The sequence below is a fragment of the Camelina sativa genome, chromosome 11, assembly GCF_030686135.1.
Source record: "Camelina sativa cultivar CO46 ecotype springtype chromosome 11, ASM3068613v1".
Classification (NCBI taxonomy): domain Eukaryota; kingdom Viridiplantae; phylum Streptophyta; class Magnoliopsida; order Brassicales; family Brassicaceae; genus Camelina; species Camelina sativa.
This window is the reverse complement of record NC_141890.1, coordinates 3,112,796-3,129,089: the sequence shown is the minus strand read 5'-3', so window position 1 is coordinate 3,129,089 and position 16,294 is coordinate 3,112,796. Positions and strand designations below refer to the sequence as shown.

Genomic DNA, 16,294 nt, shown 5'->3' with positions numbered 1-16,294 from the left:
AAAACGTAACACTGATAATATTGCTTTACATTTTTTCTCTAAAGTCTTAATAAACCTGCTCCTAGGCGAAACCCAAAGTATACAATACTATAACCCAACACAGTTAAAATAACTTAGATGAACATGTTAAGTTCTCGAAAACAAACATGATTATAACTAAACGTTTTAACATAAACAGAGCAAACTTAATAGGATCGTTGAGCAGTAGATACAATTAATTACGACAGAGAGACAAGAAGGAGGAAGTGTGTACTACACGCGCCGTACAGAGGTGAGTGGGTTGGACGAGAAACCAAAGTAGTAAAACCTGCTTCCACTCTGAGCACCTGGGATTAAGCCACGTGGTCAATATCTTTCAACTCATCGTCACTAACATCAAATCACATTATCTTTACTGTTCTTATAAAATCAGTCTCTTTGCAAAGTAAAAATTATTTATTTGTAGAAGCCAATATGACAATTAATTCTACTTTTGGATAAAACAAATTGAATAACCTTTTTTTGTTTTAAACAAATATGAAACTGTAGTTTTGCTACGTTACCCACATTGTTTATAAAAAGCAGTTTATTTATTTATGAAGATAGTAATGTAATCTACTACTGTTATAAAATCCCTTTTTTGTTATCACGGAAAAGGTTATATGATAATGCGTTTTGTATCACGAGAAATATATTTTTGTTTAATTTTTTTTAGTAAACAAGTGCCTTCAAGCTTTAAGGTGGTGAATCTTCGCTCCTTCTTCTTTTACACTTTTTCTTTTCCAATTTCTTTTATTTTTTCTTTGGACTTTTATTTTTCTTTCTTTTGTTTCTAGCAATAGAAAAAAAGACAAAACAAAACAAAAGAGAGCGAGAATTTAAATCTCAACTTTTTTCACGTGTGACACGAATTTTCTCCTTTTGGGGATTTATCGTTCTTTTTGTCATTTTATTTTTTATTTTTTCCCAATTCATTTCATTGTTTAGAAAAAAAGAGTTGAATAGCTGATGTCGTTTATTAACGCTCAGCCTCACGTCATACATATCATCAACTCCTCCCCTTTACGTAATCTTGCAATACGTTTATCAAATTAAGCACACATCCATGTTCGCGAAGACGCGAAGACGCAAAGACATAACTCTTTATATTTCATATTTGTATATCATCTTCAGTTCATAGGTTAATTATTGTTGCTGTCGTTCCTGAGCAAAGTATGTGAATATATACGACGAAGTAACGTACGAATTTATATCACAATCAAACTGAAAATACTGAAATTTTAGTAAATCGACCACATTATTTATTTTTTATTTTTGTTAAAGAAATCGACCACCACATTGCATTACCATAAATGTAACAGATTATGAAATAAATTTGAAAATCTGGAGGTAGGGCATAATGTAGCTACAGAATTAATGAAATGTGAGAAAGGATGTATATATATGTATATGTGGAAATCGGGAGGTTTTTCATAATGGGAGACCAAAAAAATCTTTGTAGTTATTCGTTTTTCTATATACTACAAATAAAAATAAAAATAAATTTGAAAAATTAATCTGTTGTGGAGAATGTGTTGTCTGTCCTTTTTATTTTTGTCTCTTCTAATGGTCTTCTCCTCTTTAAGGTATGTTATCAATATCATGGTACCATACGCATCTCGTGAACCATATAATGACTTGCCAATAAATTAAATTATTTCTTTCTTTTGCCTGAAACAAAGATATAGATCGATCAGAAAGGAAAAGAGAATTATTTGCTTCGAAGAAAGAAAATAATTCTTTGGTATATATTATTATATATGTGCATTATCTTCTTTATGGTATAATTCTTCTCGATTGAATAATTCATAAATTCATCCCATTCCTCAAACCGATGTGAAACTGTTCATAGTCAGCTTTGAATTTCTTTTGTTAGTTTTATTTAAATAAATAGGTGTTAAAATCGATGCTTTTATATTGAAGAAAACTCTCCAGTTTACTAAAATAGAAATCTGTATTGGTAAAAGAAATGAAAAAATTGGTTAATGGAAACAGAAAAAGGAAAACAGCTTGCACCCAACATTGGAGAAAGGGCAAAGAGGTCAATGTGTCCCTACAACAATAATTATAGAATAATATTTATCATTCTCTATGCCTTTGTGACCTTTTATATCTTAAATATTTTCTTCTTTTGACCTAGTCTCTTCCTTTTTACTTCCCACTCTTCTTTTCCTTTTTTATGTAAGTTGAAAAAGCCATGAACAGAGAAGGGAAGAGGATGTGGTTGTATGGTCAAAATGTTATGCGTGGGAGAAGATTGCAATACATCAAAATTTGGTTATAGAACTCCATATCCTTTGTCACTTGTAGAAAATAATAACACACACTACTTGCATTATTGTTTTCTATATATATCCACCACATACGACTTTCCTTAAATACGTTGCAACTTGCATGTAGCTTTAAGAGCACAATTTGCTTCATGGCTAAAAGCTTGTATGCTCTATCGGCTTGCTTCATATCTGATTGTTTGTTGGCGTTTGCACTTACGTTATTTACCATGACTCCCATTACCAACAAAACTATACATGTACTTTCATTAATTTGCCACATGCATGTAATCATATCGAGTGATAAAAAGTGTTAGCCTTCAAATTGTTTCTGTCTCTCACAGCTGCAAAGTCTATCATGGTGGTTCATAAACCCAAGTAATCATTGCACTACAAGAAAACATTGTTGATTCCGACCAAATTTCCGACCGATTTATTGGTCAGTAAAATTTTCGACCAACTTCCAACCGTTAATTGACGGATATAAAATTCGGTTGAAAATCGGTCGGTAATTTCCAACCTTTTTAAATGATTGGAAATCGGTCAGTAAATTCCGACGAACATTTCAACTAATATATCCGTCAGTATTTACCGACCGTTTTCCGACCACTTTTCCAACTGCTTTTAATATTTGGTCAAGAATTGGTCAGTAATTTCCGACCTTTCAAAACGATTGGAAATCAGTCGGTAATTTCCAACGAAATCTCCAACAAATATATCCGTCAGTTTTTACCAACCGTATTCCGATCAAAATTATTCTAACAACCCTAATTAAAGACAACCTTCATTCTCTCTATATTTTCATTCTTTATCTTCTTTACTCTATCTCTTCGTTCTTCATCTTCTCTGACCAAAATCTTTTTTTTTTTCTAACCAAAATCTTTCAAAGCAGATGAATCAATTGATGGTACAGGAGAGAAGGAAGACAAGTCTTGCAGATCCAAGCCAGCTTAGGTTATTTTTTCTTCCATCATAGATGTTTAAATATTTAGATTCTTTGAATTGATTTCAATTTTGTTGATTTCATAAGAACACCAGTTTAATTAGGGTTTTCAGTTTCATTGATTTTGATGCTCTACTCAAATTAGAAACTTTGATTTTAAAATCAAAATTAGGGTTTCAAAATGAATTGGATTTTTTTTTCCAGATCTATGGTTTAGTTTTTTTTGTTTATAAAATCAAGAATTAGATTCTTGGGTCATGTACTCTCTTTTGTGATTTGAATTGCTCTTTCTCTTTTATGCAGATTTGGTCATGAAGTCACAACATGGAGAATTCAAGGTAGTGATCATGTGTGAAACTCCATTGAAGAAAAAGGAAAAGAGTAAAGTAGATCCAAAAAGAAGATGAAGAAGAAACTCAAGAATAGATTAATGTTTTAATTTAATTAAGTGTATTATTTTAAGGGGGATTTTCAAAACTATTTTTCTGGTTTTAATTGACAATTTGACTTATTTATTTAGCCTTTCTAATTTTAATTTATATAACATTTCTTATTTTATTTTAATTTGATATAAAAATTCTAAATATCAATTATTAGCATCCATACATTTTAATACTTTTGGTTGGAAAATATTTCGGTTGGAAAATCATCAGCAATTTTGTTCTGACCACTTTTAAATCGTCAGAAATCGGTCAAATATTTCTGACAAATTTCTGACCATTTATTACCAACAAATTTCCAACCACCTTTTTGGTAGGAAATTTCCGACGGATTTTTAACTAAATAAATTTCCGACCAGCGATTACCGACTGATTTACTGTCTTTAGTTAATGGTTGGAAATGCTTGTTTCCAACCGTTTCCCAACTGATTTGACCGTCAAAAACTGCTATGTTTTCTTGTAGTGTTATCCAAAATGCAGTAAATAAAACAAAAAGAAAGTTATACTGTTGAATATTATAACAAATAATACAAATGAAATAAATTGTATTTGAATCTCATATAAATATATATATATATATATATATATATATTTAAGTGTCTTACGGGTCAAATATGAGATTACAATAAGGTTTTTAATGTATATGCTTCAACGTGGGTTGGTAATTTCTTTTTTGAAAATAGATACTGGCTATTTCTTACATCCAAAGAGTTCACAAGTCAGTATCGGACTTTTTTTGACTTTTGATTTGCAATTTAGATAACAACTCTTGTGATTTAGACTTTTAGTTAAGAACTAATTAAGATTATTTCAACTTTCGTTGATAAACAACGTACGTACTGACCATAATGCTACGATAGTCAACAATTATCTTTACACCAATTATTATTATTTTTTTTGAAAATAAAATACCAAACTTTAAATGAAAATATTAGAATAAATGTAAAATTAAACATGCAACACAAGACATATATTGGATGCATCCAAAGATCTCTTCTAATGATTAGTAATTAATTGAGCAATTATGGCAATATAATGATAGAAAAATCAAAATGTAAAATATATATGGGTATAAATGGAGTAGGTCCGAATGAATATAATACTGATCCGAAAAAAGGAAAAGAAAGAGTATAGTGTGAGCTGCCATGCCAATGCAGAACCTGTCGCTATGGCCCTCTCATTCAGACAAATCAGACTGCAGGTCCCAAACCCTTGTTCTATTTCGTGATTCACATTATTGTATGCTTTTTATCTCCACACTTCTCATATGTACATGCATATTATATCTGTCTATTATTATACGAGTATAGTCTGTACTGTTATCTTAATTATCCGTACATATATATATATATGATATGCAGATAATGTTAGCCTTTTTAGACCATCGTCAACCAATATACGTAACATTTTATTTCTGTAACAATTAACAACTAATGCAAAAGAGTAAATGTTTGATGAAATATATAGTGACCGACCCAACCCAATATTGCAACTGGTGTAATCTGGTATCCAATGTGGTATTTGTGTATCCATATAATTTAATAGTGGTCACTATCTCATATATGAAGCCAAATCCTCTAGTCTCACGGTTTCACAAAGAAACATCAAGAAGCATACAAAACTCTCCCAAACACTTTCTCTCTTTTAATTTTGTATAATTTTATCGATTGGAGCTAAATAAACAGTTTCTGTTTGAAATTAGAATATTTCGGCAGAAGCTAGTACTCTAAACTTATCTTAAACCATGCTAAAATGAGTTACTTTGACATACACTCCATGCATTCAATATATAGTATACAATCAAATAAGTGTGATAACATTACTACTTTAATCAGCAATTGGTTTCTACTTTCTATCCACTAGAACGGAACCAATTAAGAGAGATTTATGTGTTATACTCACAAGACGCTCTTGCATCTAGGAGATATATATCATATTTCCGATCAAATAAAAAGTGTACATAATCACTATAGTTAATTATTTGACCGGAAGAGATTAGAAAAAAAAACTAATATAAATGATTGTGATTCTGTGAAGTTGAGTAAATGCGGATAAACTAATATACCTATTACTCTATTAGGCGGAGTGCATGTTTATTAATTTACGTTGCTATCTAGCTTATGGATACACGAGTAATTTGTTTTCTTCTACTTGTCACATTTCCCTTTCCTCTCTGATTATTCTAACTTCTAAGTGCCTTGTAAATTTAGTTTGTTATCTATCTACCAACATTTTAGTAAGGTAATATTTAACTTTATATCAATCTAACCAAAGTTAGGATAATAGTGATGAGAAAATAACTCGTTTTGTTTTTGGAAATAAGAAGAGAAGCTGCTGTATACTGAATATATATACTGTTCATAGTATATATGTACGTAATATAACCAGTTATATATTGATCATCGGATTCTAACGTTTAAATTTATCTACGTTATATTGGGATTTTTGATTTTCATATTGTCGTATTAGAGTAAAGGTAATCATCATATGGTACAAACAGTTAGAGAAGAAAGATGAAACTCACGAGATATGTATTTCATGTTGTCCAAATTCGTGGGCAAACGATTCACTCTGAAATCGTGGTCACACAAAATTATGACTTAGTATCTTTTTTGTCCTCTATGCTAAAATAAAAAACTTCATTCATTTTGCTCTTTGTTCATAGAAAAAAAAAAAACTAAAGGGAAGACAGAGATATGTAGGTATAATGCATATTATGGACTTGACGGTTGGGTCGTACGTACGTATTACTTGAACAAGTAAATGTCGGGATTTCGACAGAGGAAGCGAATGAGCAAAACTATGCCAACATATTAAATAAAGTCAGAGCTTCGATCCATTTTTTATCTTCATGAGTTGTAAGATTTATTTCAACTTATTTTTTTACCTAACATTACTACCTTTGTACTTGTGATATTTATTGAATTTTACCTTTCATTTTTTTTAATCATATAGAAACCAAGAGTAAAGTATAATCTTCTAACGATTATAATCTTCGATACATTTAAAATTTATTAACTAGTATAAATAAAGAACTCTTACATGTTCATTGGGGAAAAAAGAACAGAAAAAAGGACTCTTACATGTTCTTGAACCGTTTTCTTCCATTGATGTACAATTGTATAAAAAAACGAAGAATTTAATTTGGGTTCAACTGAAATTTTAAATTAATTGCAAGGATTTTTTTTGGTTGAGAAACTTATATTTTCTAAGATATCAATACATCAATTGATGTTAAGAAATCAAATATGTTTCTAGATTGTTGTCGGCAGAGATTTATTATGCTCCTGTATTTTATGATTAGTATGGCAAGTTGGCAACTAATCCATTCCACCCTCGTGAGCATAGATTAGTGTGGTTGACCAAAAATGTATTTTTATTATATATATAACATAACTAAGTGTCTAATCTATCCACTTAAACTGAATGAGTATAGAAACAGTTTATCTTTTGGATAGTTGAATGTTAGATGGCTATATTTAATCCGACTGGTCCAACTAGATTCAAACACAACATATTTGCAGGGTTTAATCAAAGCTTGCATCAACGAAAATAGAAACAACATCGAGTCAAAACTTACCCACGTGAACTTGACAAAGTAATTGAGTCGATAAGATTATTTGGCGAGTCAGTAATTCTTTCTACCAAGGTGTGGGTAAGAAATTACTTGCAATGACAATTTCGAGGTCAATTCAAAGAGTTGTGACAAAACAAAAAATAGAGAAAAAAAAGCAAAGGATCGGTTTTCCAATAATATTATACTCCATTATACTAACATAAATGTGCTGATTTTGAATGAAGTAATGCAGTAAGTTTAGTTGTCTCATCAATCATTACTGCAAAAGGATGTCTTGCATTTCTTGTTATTAGACAAAGATTTTGTGGGTATCTTTCTCTCTATCACTCTTAAGATTGACTTCTTATTCCTCTATCTACTATTTACGTTTACCTTTTTCACATTATAAAAAGAGATATTAATAAATATCATCCTTGTTTAAGCCACTCTCGAAACCAAATTCTAAGTCACCAACTACCTCACCAGGCTTTGAAGCCAAGCCCATTTAGACAGTGGCATCAAGTGAGTCAACAGCTAACATCATGGTTTGAGGAATAGACAACTATCATACTTTGTCATCTCAACGAAAATATACCTTCGTTAGTATGAACATTTTATAATATTAAAAAAAAAACAATTTCTCTACTACATTGATTAAAGGAAATGTAGTTAGCAGGTCTTAAGAGTTTATCTAATGGTCTGGCTAGGAAGGAGAGTCGAACGTCGACACATGAGCAAGTTATGGAGCTAATTTGAACTAATAAGTTCTAAAATTCAAATTAGACAGAAAGTAGTACCTATATATGTTCTAGAGAAACTGCTACGCAAAAAAATTGTGTAAATGAAGTACCAAGCATGGTTACATTAATAACTCATAAAATTTTGTCAGTTATTAGTTTTTTCTTTAGGTATATTCCACATAAAATTGTGTAAATGAAGAACCAATGATTTTTTATGGAAACAAATATTCACAAAACCAATTTTTAAATATTTATATATAAAAGTTAATTGTAGTCAAAAAGAATTCAAAAGTGAAGATGAATAAAAAAAGTTGTCTCTTGAAATATATATTATCTTATTTCAATCAGGTACTGTATTTATACTTCTTTAAGTTGCATTCGGATCCTCATATTTCTGTAAATTTCCTTTACATCCTCTAAATTTCTGATCGATTGATAATTAAGTCCAGCATCGTCGTAATAATTGAGTAAATAGAGGGGTAATATTGGGATTCGAGTAAAATAGAGAGAGAGAGAACTGTCCGCGTCTGATTCTGATCGCCTCGAGAGACTCTTCTCTTTGTCAAAAAATCCTTCCCATGGTTCATATTCCACTTTGAGAGACGAAAGCTTATCTTTTCTACAAGAAGAAGAAGAAGAAGAAGAAGAAGAAGAAGAAGAGATCCTCCTTCACTTTGTCTTCTCCGCTCTCATCTAGATCAAAAAGTCTTGCAGGTTAATAATGCTCTTCTCCTTCGATTTCTCTCTCTCTCTCTCTCTCTCTCTCTCTCTCTCTCTCTCTCTCTCTCGCTCTTCTGTGATTTTGAAGTGATCGGATCTTATGTTCCGATTCAATCGATTTTAGCTACGAATGCTTGTACATTGAAATTCGAATTGCGTTGCTACAGGACATGATCTGGGATCCAAGTTTTTTTTTTGTTATCCTTGACATTTCAATGGATGCTTGTAGAACGTGTTTGTTTTTGCATTCTCGTTGATTGATTGTGCAACGATGCTAACGAATTTGATATCAGATCTTTCTTTTTGTGGTGTGTCTAAATATATTTCTAAGCCATCTCTTATACATGATTTTATGTTTGTTCTGATTCAGTTCAATCTCAAGTGGTGGTGTTTAAGTTTCTGAACTATCCATGGATCAAGCGGAGCTGAGTATAGAGCAGGTTTGTGATCCAATGTCTTTTAACTTCTTTAGGTAATTATACATGAATGATATGACAAGTTAGAAACAGGAAGATGCAGACCGTCATTGTAGATCTTTGATGTGTTTTTTTTTTCTTTCAGATTTTTGTAATTTCTGTTGTTGTTATTTTTACTCTGCAGGTATTGAAAAGGGACATTCCATGGGAGACTTACATGAACACTAAGCTGGTTTCAGCAAAAGGTCTCCAGCTCTTAAGACGCTATGATAAGAAATCTGAAAGTGAAAGGGCACAGTTGCTCGATCAAGTATTTTTTCTACAACTCTTTTTTTTTTTTTTTCTCTCCTTCCATAGACTTTCTTTCATTACTTGAGTCACTTTCTCTGTGTTATTTAGTGGCCATGTTACCATTTTACCTTGTCATTATTATAAAGTGATATGTTGATGCCGTTATTGCAGGATGGTCCAGCTTATGTTCAACTGTTTGTTAGCATCTTACGTGATATTTTCAAGGAAGAAACAGTGGAATATGTTTTGGCTTTGATCTATGAAATGCTCTCAGGTATATAAAATTTTGAATGTTATGTGTTTCCCTTTTTCTTCTTTTTAGTTACTGACTAATATTGATACATCAACTGTTTTCCAGCAAACCCAACACGAGCTCGATTATTCCATGATGAATCTTTGGCACATGAGGATACTTATGAGCCTTTCCTGAGGTGACTCCCTTTTGCAAAAGTTTTGCTTGTCTGTTCTATCACTTGACCCTTTTCAGTTTATTATTTTTATATACGATCTTCCTCTCACAAACATATACAATATGTAAATCTCCATTGGATGAGAAACTGCTTTTAGCTACATTATTTTTTCTTGATTTCGACTGCCTATATCATCTTTACAAGTATGCAAGCTAAAATATATGTCCTCTTTCAGGTTGCTTTGGAAGGGAAATTGGTTCATTCAAGAAAAAAGCTGCAAGATCCTTGCCTGGACAATAAGGTATTCAATACTGCTTATCATACTTCTATAAAATATGAATGTAACATACAACCTCATTAACTTGGCGGGTCTTTCTCTGCTCTCAACATATAGTGCTAGGCCAAAATCTGGTAATGGTGCTATTGCTACTGGAGAAGCTTCGGGCTCAAAGAAACAGATTACTACAATTGATGATGTACTCAAGGGGTTGGTGGAATGGCTTTGTGCTCAGGTTTCTTCTTCTTATCTCTTTCTCTCTTTCCACTATATTTTCTTCCAAGTTTATGTTGGTTTTGCATTAGTGTTTAAGTGTTAGTCTTATAGACAATGCCATTGGTAGAACTAGAACTCAAGTTGTAGGAAAGACTTAGATGGTTAATATATTCTGTTTCTTGTGGAAATAACCAATAACAATTTTTCCCTACCCAACCAAGCCGTTGTTTATTTCACAAATGCAAGCACTAACAAAAACCAAATTAGTTCAATCGAAAACAAAGAATTGTTTTGTGTATGCAGAAGTGTTTGATTTTGGTAAATAGATGCAAATTTGGTGATCTGGAAGGAACCTTTTATATTTTGACATAATCAATCCTTAATTTTGATATGCAGTTGAAGCAACCTTCTCATCCTACTCGTGGTGCTCCAATTGCAATCAGCTGCCTGTCGTCACTGCTTAAGGAACCTGTTGTCAGATCGTCGTTTGTTCAGACAGATGGGGTGAAGTTACTTGTACCTTTAATTTCCCCAGCATCCACTCAGCAGTCTATCCAGGTAACTAAATATCTAATGGAAGTAGTTTTCGCCTTTTCGGTGAAAAAGTCCACTAAAGCAGTCAATAAGTTTCCAAATCATGCAAAGTTCTAAGGGGAAAGGTAATGGCTAGACAGACACTCTGGGGGAAATAACTTCATTTTCAAATGACTGACTACGAAATCTATTGATTTATATAGCTCCCTTATTCTAAAATGTGGGCTGAACAAATTAATAAACTTTGAAATAGTTCTGTTTCAGTTTTCAGAAGGAAGAAGCACCGCTCTTTTTTTTTCTTTGTCATAATTTCGCAGTACCTAATTCATGTGATTTGTGTGCTTTCAACCGACAGCTTCTGTATGAAACATGTCTCTGTGTCTGGCTTCTGTCCTATTATGAACCTGCAATAGAGTACTTGGCAACATCGAGGACAATGCAAAGGCTCACGGAAGTGGTTAAAAGCTCGACTAAGGAAAAGGTGAGCAACGTTCTCTTTTGTGACTTGGTCATTGCTATCCTGCAATTACTTAAAAGATCATAGGACATGGTTTGGTTGATCAGTCAGAATCTCTGTCACACAATACCGAGACTTTTGTTTCTTTTATTTGTTTTGAATCATTAATTTGCATAAATGTGGTGCGATGCACTTGTTTAATGATCTGACGGTATTTTTGTCTTACAGGTTGTCAGGGTGGTCATATTGACATTCAGGAACTTGCTTCCAAAAGGTACATTTGGTGCCCAGATGGTTGATCTCGGACTCCCACATATTATCCACAGTCTAAAAACACAAGCATGGAGTGACGAGGTAAGACAACTGAAATGCTTGTTAGCTGTTCTGTGGAACATGAATCTCTTAATTTTCTGCTAAATCTGGTGATATAAGTCATAAGTGATGCCGGTAACATTAGATGTGTGTTTTAGTATATGGTGATAGTTAAACCCTTTAAATTCTGAATTTGTAAAGGACTTGCTGGATGCACTGAACCAACTAGAAGAAGGGCTTAAAGACAAGATCAAGAAATTGAGTTCTTTTGACAAATATAAGCAAGAGGTGCTTCTTGGCCATCTTGACTGGAACCCAATGCACAAAGAGGCCAATTTCTGGCGTGAGAATGTTACAAGCTTTGAGGAGAACGACTTCCAGGTATTCTTCTCTTCTGAACACCCACTTGTAGTGCTTGGAGCGGGCTGGTTCAATCCTGTTTTGGCCCTTCACAACAACCCTAACCACTTGCTAAACTTGTGGATGCAGATACTCAGGGTCCTCCTCACAATCCTGGACACGTCAAGTGATCCAAGATCATTGGCGGTGGCATGCTTTGATATCTCACAGTTCATACAGTACCATGCAGCAGGGAGAGTGATAGTAGCAGACCTCAAGGCAAAAGAACGAGTGATGAAGCTGATGAACCACGAGAACGCTGAGGTGACCAAGAACGCTCTCTTGTGCATTCAGAGGCTTCTCCTGGGTGCTAAATACGCTAGCTTCTTGCAAGCTTGATGGGACTTGCATGTTTCTTTCAGTATAGCGGAATGCAACCACACAACACACAGATTGTTTGTGTTTCCTTTTTCCCCTGTCCAAAACAAAAATCTTGCTCCAAACTCCTGCATGCTATTCTTTTCTTTCTTTCGATTCTACATATTCCAAGACCATCATCTGTTTATTACTTTCCCTGGAGAATCTGCTATTTGTGTGATTAAATAATTTCTGGGTTGTTTTTTTTTTGTATTTATTTATTCAATAAAGAAACCTTAAGGAAGGAAGAATGCTATTGTTGCAGAGAGACACTTTAAGGCCAGTTTGTTTGTATGATGTGAGAGCTTCAGCTTTTATGGAGATGAGATTACCTTTTGATTTACTCTGGTTAGGCATGTTTAATTAGATTCAGCATTCTCCACAACTGGCTATATTGAAACACATTAGTTTGTTTCGTCTAATTTTATTACAAAACATAATGTCATACATACATACACAAACACATTTATGCTTCCTTTTACAACTGAATCATCACATCTATAACAACTGCTTCATGGGTTCTAACAAGTAAGAAGAAACATATTATTCATTATCAGCTTGGTATACTGAAGAGCTTACAAAGAAGAAGATGAATTGAATCACTTGATGAGAATGCATCTTGTCGGTGCTCCTTCCGCTCCAACCAATCTCAACGGTAAGCAATGAAGCGAGTATGTTCCTACCTCCACACCATCCAGCTTCAGCGCTTCCACAGGGATTATATCCTGAAATCATCATGTGTATCTCACACGTTTAGATGTCGTTTCGCCTACCTATCTAACGAACTATCTCTCTCACTTTCTTGTTCAGTGAGATATAGCTATAAAAGGTAAATGAATACTTTATTTTTTATATAGAGAAAGATATACTCACCCGTCCCTTAAGAATAACCCTGTGTGTTGCAGGTGATTCCTCAAAAGCAGCAAAGGAAAGATAGTCAAGCCCTGGATTCCACAATGCAGAATATATAACCGGATTCAGAAAATGTAATACAAGCTAAAGAAACACAATGAACATAAAGAAAAGCTAAACATGTCGTACCAATAAGTTTGATGTCAGTATTCTCAACCAACCATTTCGCCCCATCAGTCACGAACCCAGCAAAGCTTGAATCAAACTCTTTCTTAAACATAAGCCGCCTGGATTTTTCAACCACAGAGAAAACAAGAGTTAGAGTAAGCCACGAGTTCACAGTAACATTTTGGTAAAACACACACTCTTAATATATATTGAGAGACTTACTTGTCAGTGTTGGAGGTTCTAAAGAGCACACGACGAACACCTCTTTGAATATGAAGCGATTCCATAACCTCAGCTAATTATAATCCAACCAAACCCAAAAACAAAACATAAAGCATTAAGACAAAGATCCATAATTTCAAATCATCAACTGGTTACAAAAAGTTAAACAAACTCACCAGTAATGTTCTTGTCTCTAGGAACATCAACCAACAGAGCAGGACCTTTACACAAAAAAAACCCAATTTCAACAAAACTTTAACTTACGAAGACGACAAAACAAAAAGTTCAAGAAACAAGATATATACCGTTAAGGACTTGGAGGTCGAGTGAATCGGTATCAAAACCAGCGTCGTAATAATTGTCCCAGAAGTGACCTGGAGCATCCACGTGAGTTCCTGAGTGAACAGATAGTTTCATCTCCGACACGTTGGCGAAAGATCCGTTCTTCATACTCGCGGCTAATCTCAGGAAAGACTCTCCCAATCCTTCGGATGATTCCCAAGCTGGCATCTCCGGCGTGTAACGGTGGCTGATGTCGTATATCTTACCTCCTTCATAAACCTCTCGGCGGATTGGTTTCGGATCATCGGAGCGGACGAGGCCGAGGAGGGAAGAAGAGAGGGAGAGTGTAACGGCGAGGATGAAGAGAGGGAGATTGGGGATGGAGCGGGTCATTGTTTCGGGTCGGCGGGTTAACGGGTTCAACTCAATCAATCAAAGCTTTCAGCTTAAATAAGAAAGTCTTCTTTGACTTTTCAGTTTTGCTAAACCGTCTATATTGACAAAAAGTATATAATATTTGCAATATATCTATATTGAAAATATTCATATTTTCATTTTTGATAGTATATTATATTTGCTTGGTTTTTAACTATCCACGTTTCTTTTCAGATATAAGAAAAATTAGAATTTTTTTTCGTTACGGAAGAAAACAATTATTTAATTGAGAGTTAAGGAAATTGAATTGGATTTTGATGAGTGCAAGACATATATATATATATATATGTAGTGTGTCATGTTGAACTTCATTACTAGCAAGACATAAATACATGTACAGAGCTTCATTGCTTGATGTTACTTTACTAGTTTACTTATTGATTCTAAGTAAATTGTGTGCTCAAGTCTTTAAAAAATGATTTTGCCTCCAATATTATGTGTCTAATGACTTCTTACTCTGTCTCCGAGTAACCAGACAGCATAGTTGTGTGATTACATAAACACAGATCAACAGAACAAAAGACAAAACACTCTTAATAGGATATCAACTGTAGTCACAATCATGATACACAAAAACTAAAAAGATGTAAGATATATCAACTGATGAATGTAGAAGTCGAGAGATATATGATACAAGAATCTTAATACAACAAAATGGTAGGCGGCGGCATGAGATTTTTTTTAATCAGTTTTTAGAAGAAGATTGGAAGATAAAAACCGCAGTTAGAACACCAACCAATGCTGTAACTGCCAAAGCAACCGTAGGCAATGGACTTGCTACTCCAAAATTCTGAAAGACAAAAATCAAATCTTGAGTTATTATTATGGTTTTCTTACACTTTCTCAAAGTTTCTCATTTTAATTTCAGAAGCGAAATTCTCAGATTTTGATGTGTATACTACATACCTCAAGAAGTCCTTTACCAGTGGTAATCTCAACAGTAATGGCAACAGCAAAGCCAATCATGGCGCCACGACCAAGCCATATGTCCAAACCGCTGCTTCCTTCTGTGCTTTGCTCACTTCTTATTGAAACTGATGCTGCTCTGTTTCCTCCTCTGCGAGTCATACTCAACTTCACTGGTACTGAAACGGACAAAGACAATACACAAAATCACAAAATGAAAGAAACAAATTTTCATATCTTTCCCCAGATTTACTCAGCTAACCAAGGCAATTGCACAAAGCTACTTCAAAAAACGAATTAAGTCTCTCAAAAGAATCCAAACCTCCAAAAACGAAGCTGCTTAGGGTGCCCAGAAGCCCCAAATTTCAATCGAAAACTTAAATTCAGAGAATTGCATATAGAGAATTGCAATAGGGGCAAAGGAAGACGTACATAGAGGAGAACCAGAAGCGAAGGTGGATCTGCTTCCAGCAAGTTGCGGAACATGAACCCGACAAGTAGTAGAACTATGGTTTGGGATTGTGGCTAGCTTTATTGCGCCAGAATCTGGTCAGATAATAATAATAATAATAATCCCAAACTAGTCAGATACATTACAGAGACGAGTACTACTAGAGGAAGCGAGAAAGAGAGAGTTACTGGGAAGAGAGAAAGCGAGAGACGCAGAGACTTGAGATAAGGCCATCTTCTTTTTTATCACAACACTCTTCTTCTTCTTCCTTCTTCCTTCTTCCTTCTTCCTTCTTCCTTCTTCAACTAAAATCCTTCGTCTTCCTTTCTCAGAATTATCTGTTCTAGCTGACGACACGTGTTTTCTCTCCACTCATTCAAGTTCGTATCTTGTTTCATTGAGCTAAACAGTTTTTACAAAACCGGCAGCGTTTCGTAAACTAATGCAAAACCGAACCATATCTGAACCAAACCAAACTAATTTTACCGGATTATGATTTAACCTACCGAATCGAATTTTAACCCAAGCCTATTAAGTTCAGCTTTAATTTTACGGTTTTCATTTTTTCAAGTGTTTTTTTACGAAAGTGTCTTCGAGGAATTGATCAGGAAAAAACAAATTA

General features: G+C 33.8%; 3 protein-coding genes across 3 annotated transcripts; 1 reads left to right on the top strand and 2 right to left on the bottom strand.

Annotated features, from left to right (window-relative positions):
• The first annotated feature begins 8,404 nt into the window (after window positions 1-8,404).
• LOC104721388 (V-type proton ATPase subunit H) lies at window positions 8,405-12,699 on the top strand. The gene is made up of 12 exons (XM_087474100.1): window positions 8,405-8,681; window positions 9,058-9,127; window positions 9,288-9,413; window positions 9,566-9,668; window positions 9,753-9,825; window positions 10,040-10,105; window positions 10,199-10,316; window positions 10,694-10,855; window positions 11,187-11,312; window positions 11,517-11,642; window positions 11,802-11,981; window positions 12,090-12,699. Exons 2-12 carry the CDS (start codon window positions 9,098-9,100, stop codon window positions 12,336-12,338), a joined length of 1,359 nt encoding a protein of 452 aa, XP_087330226.1. The 5' UTR covers window positions 8,405-8,681; window positions 9,058-9,097; the 3' UTR covers window positions 12,339-12,699.
• Window positions 12,700-12,764: 65 nt separating this feature from the next.
• Window positions 12,765-14,421, bottom strand: LOC104721387 (cyclase-like protein 1). Its single transcript, XM_010439355.3, has 6 exons — window positions 13,904-14,421; window positions 13,775-13,819; window positions 13,599-13,671; window positions 13,398-13,495; window positions 13,230-13,300; window positions 12,765-13,081 (listed from the first exon to the last, which is right to left on the bottom strand). The coding sequence occupies exons 1-6, from the start codon at window positions 14,271-14,273 to the stop codon at window positions 12,956-12,958; spliced, it is 783 nt and encodes a 260-aa protein (XP_010437657.2). The 5' UTR covers window positions 14,274-14,421; the 3' UTR covers window positions 12,765-12,955.
• A 406-nt stretch (window positions 14,422-14,827) lies between these two features.
• Window positions 14,828-16,288, bottom strand: LOC104721386 (stress enhanced protein 1, chloroplastic). Its single transcript, XM_010439354.3, has 4 exons — window positions 15,861-16,288; window positions 15,654-15,767; window positions 15,222-15,400; window positions 14,828-15,105 (listed from the first exon to the last, which is right to left on the bottom strand). Exons 1-4 carry the CDS (start codon window positions 15,904-15,906, stop codon window positions 15,001-15,003), a joined length of 444 nt encoding a protein of 147 aa, XP_010437656.1. The 5' UTR covers window positions 15,907-16,288; the 3' UTR covers window positions 14,828-15,000.
• Window positions 16,289-16,294: the final 6 nt, after the last annotated feature.